Consider the following 2,408-nt stretch of genomic DNA (forward strand, 5'->3'; position numbering starts at 1 on the left):
CACCTAAATCACAAGGCATCATTATATTCTTCACACTAACTACTCAAGCAAAGTATAATAAAAGCCTAGAAAAACATACCAACAAAAAACTATAAACCATTGATATACTATACTTTGTACTAGATGCTAAGAAAACCAAAGAATAATAACAAAAAGGAGGTGCCAAAAGCTTCACTACATAAACCCCTTTCCCCATTACTTCATCTCATCAACCATCGCACCTTCTCCTCCTCCCTATTCCAAACATTCACTTCTCCAATGGGTGGCACTAAAATTCATCTTGCTTTAAGCATAATAGTATTTAGTCTTCTCATCGGTAATGGTTCTACTTACGAGTTCAAGGTTGGAGGCTCAGTCGGATGGACAGTTCCCGCAGATTCTAATCCTGTCGACTACAAACATTGGGCAGAAAAGAATCGGTTTCAAATTGGAGACACACTTTGTAAGTTATTATTCATTTGTAACATATGAAGGAAATGTTAAGAAATGTATTATTCATTTTTTAAGAATGTTCTCTTTTGCAGTGTTTACATATGGAGGAAGCAACGACTCTGTTCTATATGTAACAAAGGAAGACTATGACAATTGCACCACATCGAATCCAATCGACACGTTCACCAATGGTTACAGCGTGTTTAAGTTCCAACATTCCGGACATTACTATTTCATAAGTGGAAACAAAGATAACTGTCTTAAAAATGAGAAGATTGAGGTTATTGTGTTGGCTGATCGGAACAACAAGTCAGCACCTCCTTCCCCTGCTCCGGTTGGCGAGAAATCTCCATCTCCGCCGCCAAATAGATCGTCGGAGGACGATAATCCTTCACCAGCTCCCAATGTTCAACAAGACATACCTACTTCAAATACAGCATCTTCAACCGTTATGAGTTCCATGGGAGCTTTTATTATTGGTTCATATGTTATTGTTTCTTTTGTCTAAATGATTCCTTGTTTTGAGGATCCTCTAAATAAAATAAAAGATCATGTATATTATTTATATTTTTTTTGGTTTGGTTTATGTTATATATCTTTTATGTTATGATACAATAATAAAAAAAATACTTAATTGTTATTTTTTAGTTTTGAAGTCGAAACTTTTATGTTCCTAATTAAGACTCAACTTTGAAATGCGTTAGAGTTCTCGAACTATTACAATTTTAACAATTCTTAGGCATTTTTCAGACAAAATATCTATTTTCTTATTCTTATATATCACTTTTGTTTTTTCTAATTAATTTGACACATTTATAAATAAAATAGTATTAAATATTTTATTATTCTTATGTATCTTTTTTGTTTTTCTAATTAATTTGATATTTATAAATGTATTGATTGTATGGTTATTTTTTTTTTGAGATATATGCATTATAATTTATCAAAAAGACTAAAAAAAATATCGATATAAGAAAATATTTTAGAAATTTTGAAAAGATTTTATGTTTATTTTTCGCATAGCTTCGGAAGATATATACGTTTACCATTTTGGACGTATTTATGTATTAAATTTGATATTTTTTAAAATATATGCGTTTCAAATTGATGAATAAAATTTGAATGCCTTCAAATGTTTATTGTGTAATAGTAATTGAAAAAAAAAGTAAGAAGTGAGAAAATCTAATTAATTTTGTACAAATGTGATAAATTAAGTAAGAAAAAGAAAATTACATTAAAGTAAAAAGTGGACTTTCGTTTGTGGTAAAGTATTGTTTGATTAAAATTACAATAGTTCGAGATCATTATAACACAATTTAAAATTTGAGTCTCATAACATAATAACGACTCCATTTTGGGCAATTAAGGCCGCCCTTTTCCGACAATGGAGCAAAAAAGATTAAAAAAAGTTAAGTCAACAACTTTTTTACTATTTCTTCCTCACTTATGGCACGGAGCCCGAAACCCAAGCCATTGCAGACTCAGATTTCACCTTCATGTTCAACTTATGCTTTAAGCTCGCCAAATGGAATGGATAAATGAACATCAATAACAAACCGTCACAATCCAAACAATGTGGGTGAGATTGAGAAACATCACACATACCCACCGCACGTTTGTAATGCCAAAGTACTTGTCTACCTCGCCGGACTCATTGGAAAGCCGCTTAAGCTCGATCCCGACTTTGACTCGTTTGAACGGATCACATTTGCCCGCATTTGCATTGAGATCGACTAAATAAGTGCAAAACCGGAAAAAGTCGGACTAAGATGCCGGAATGGAATCACGACCACCATTGAGGTCATGTACGAGCAGCCGGCCAAAAGAGGACAGATAAAAGAAAAAGAAGCCCGTGGCCACCCCCGAACAAGAGAATGTCAAGGTGGTCAAGAAATTCTATATCGAAGTTCTCAAGGCAAATGAAAGCCACAACAAACACGTGAATGAGAACAAAATCAATCCCGATCCCACCAAGC

The 2,408-nt window shown here is 33.3% G+C and overlaps 1 protein-coding gene across 1 annotated transcript; it reads left to right on the forward strand.

Moving 5' to 3' along the window:
• The first annotated feature begins 201 nt into the window (after window positions 1-201).
• On the forward strand, window positions 202-1,011 carry LOC124920654 (early nodulin-like protein 1). Its single transcript, XM_047461194.1, has 2 exons — window positions 202-442; window positions 525-1,011. The coding sequence occupies exons 1-2, from the start codon at window positions 259-261 to the stop codon at window positions 938-940; spliced, it is 600 nt and encodes a 199-aa protein (XP_047317150.1). The 5' UTR covers window positions 202-258; the 3' UTR covers window positions 941-1,011.
• The last annotated feature ends 1,397 nt before the right edge of the window (window positions 1,012-2,408 follow it).

Source organism: Impatiens glandulifera, chromosome 1 (genome assembly GCF_907164915.1).
Source record: "Impatiens glandulifera chromosome 1, dImpGla2.1, whole genome shotgun sequence".
NCBI lineage: Eukaryota > Viridiplantae > Streptophyta > Magnoliopsida > Ericales > Balsaminaceae > Impatiens > Impatiens glandulifera.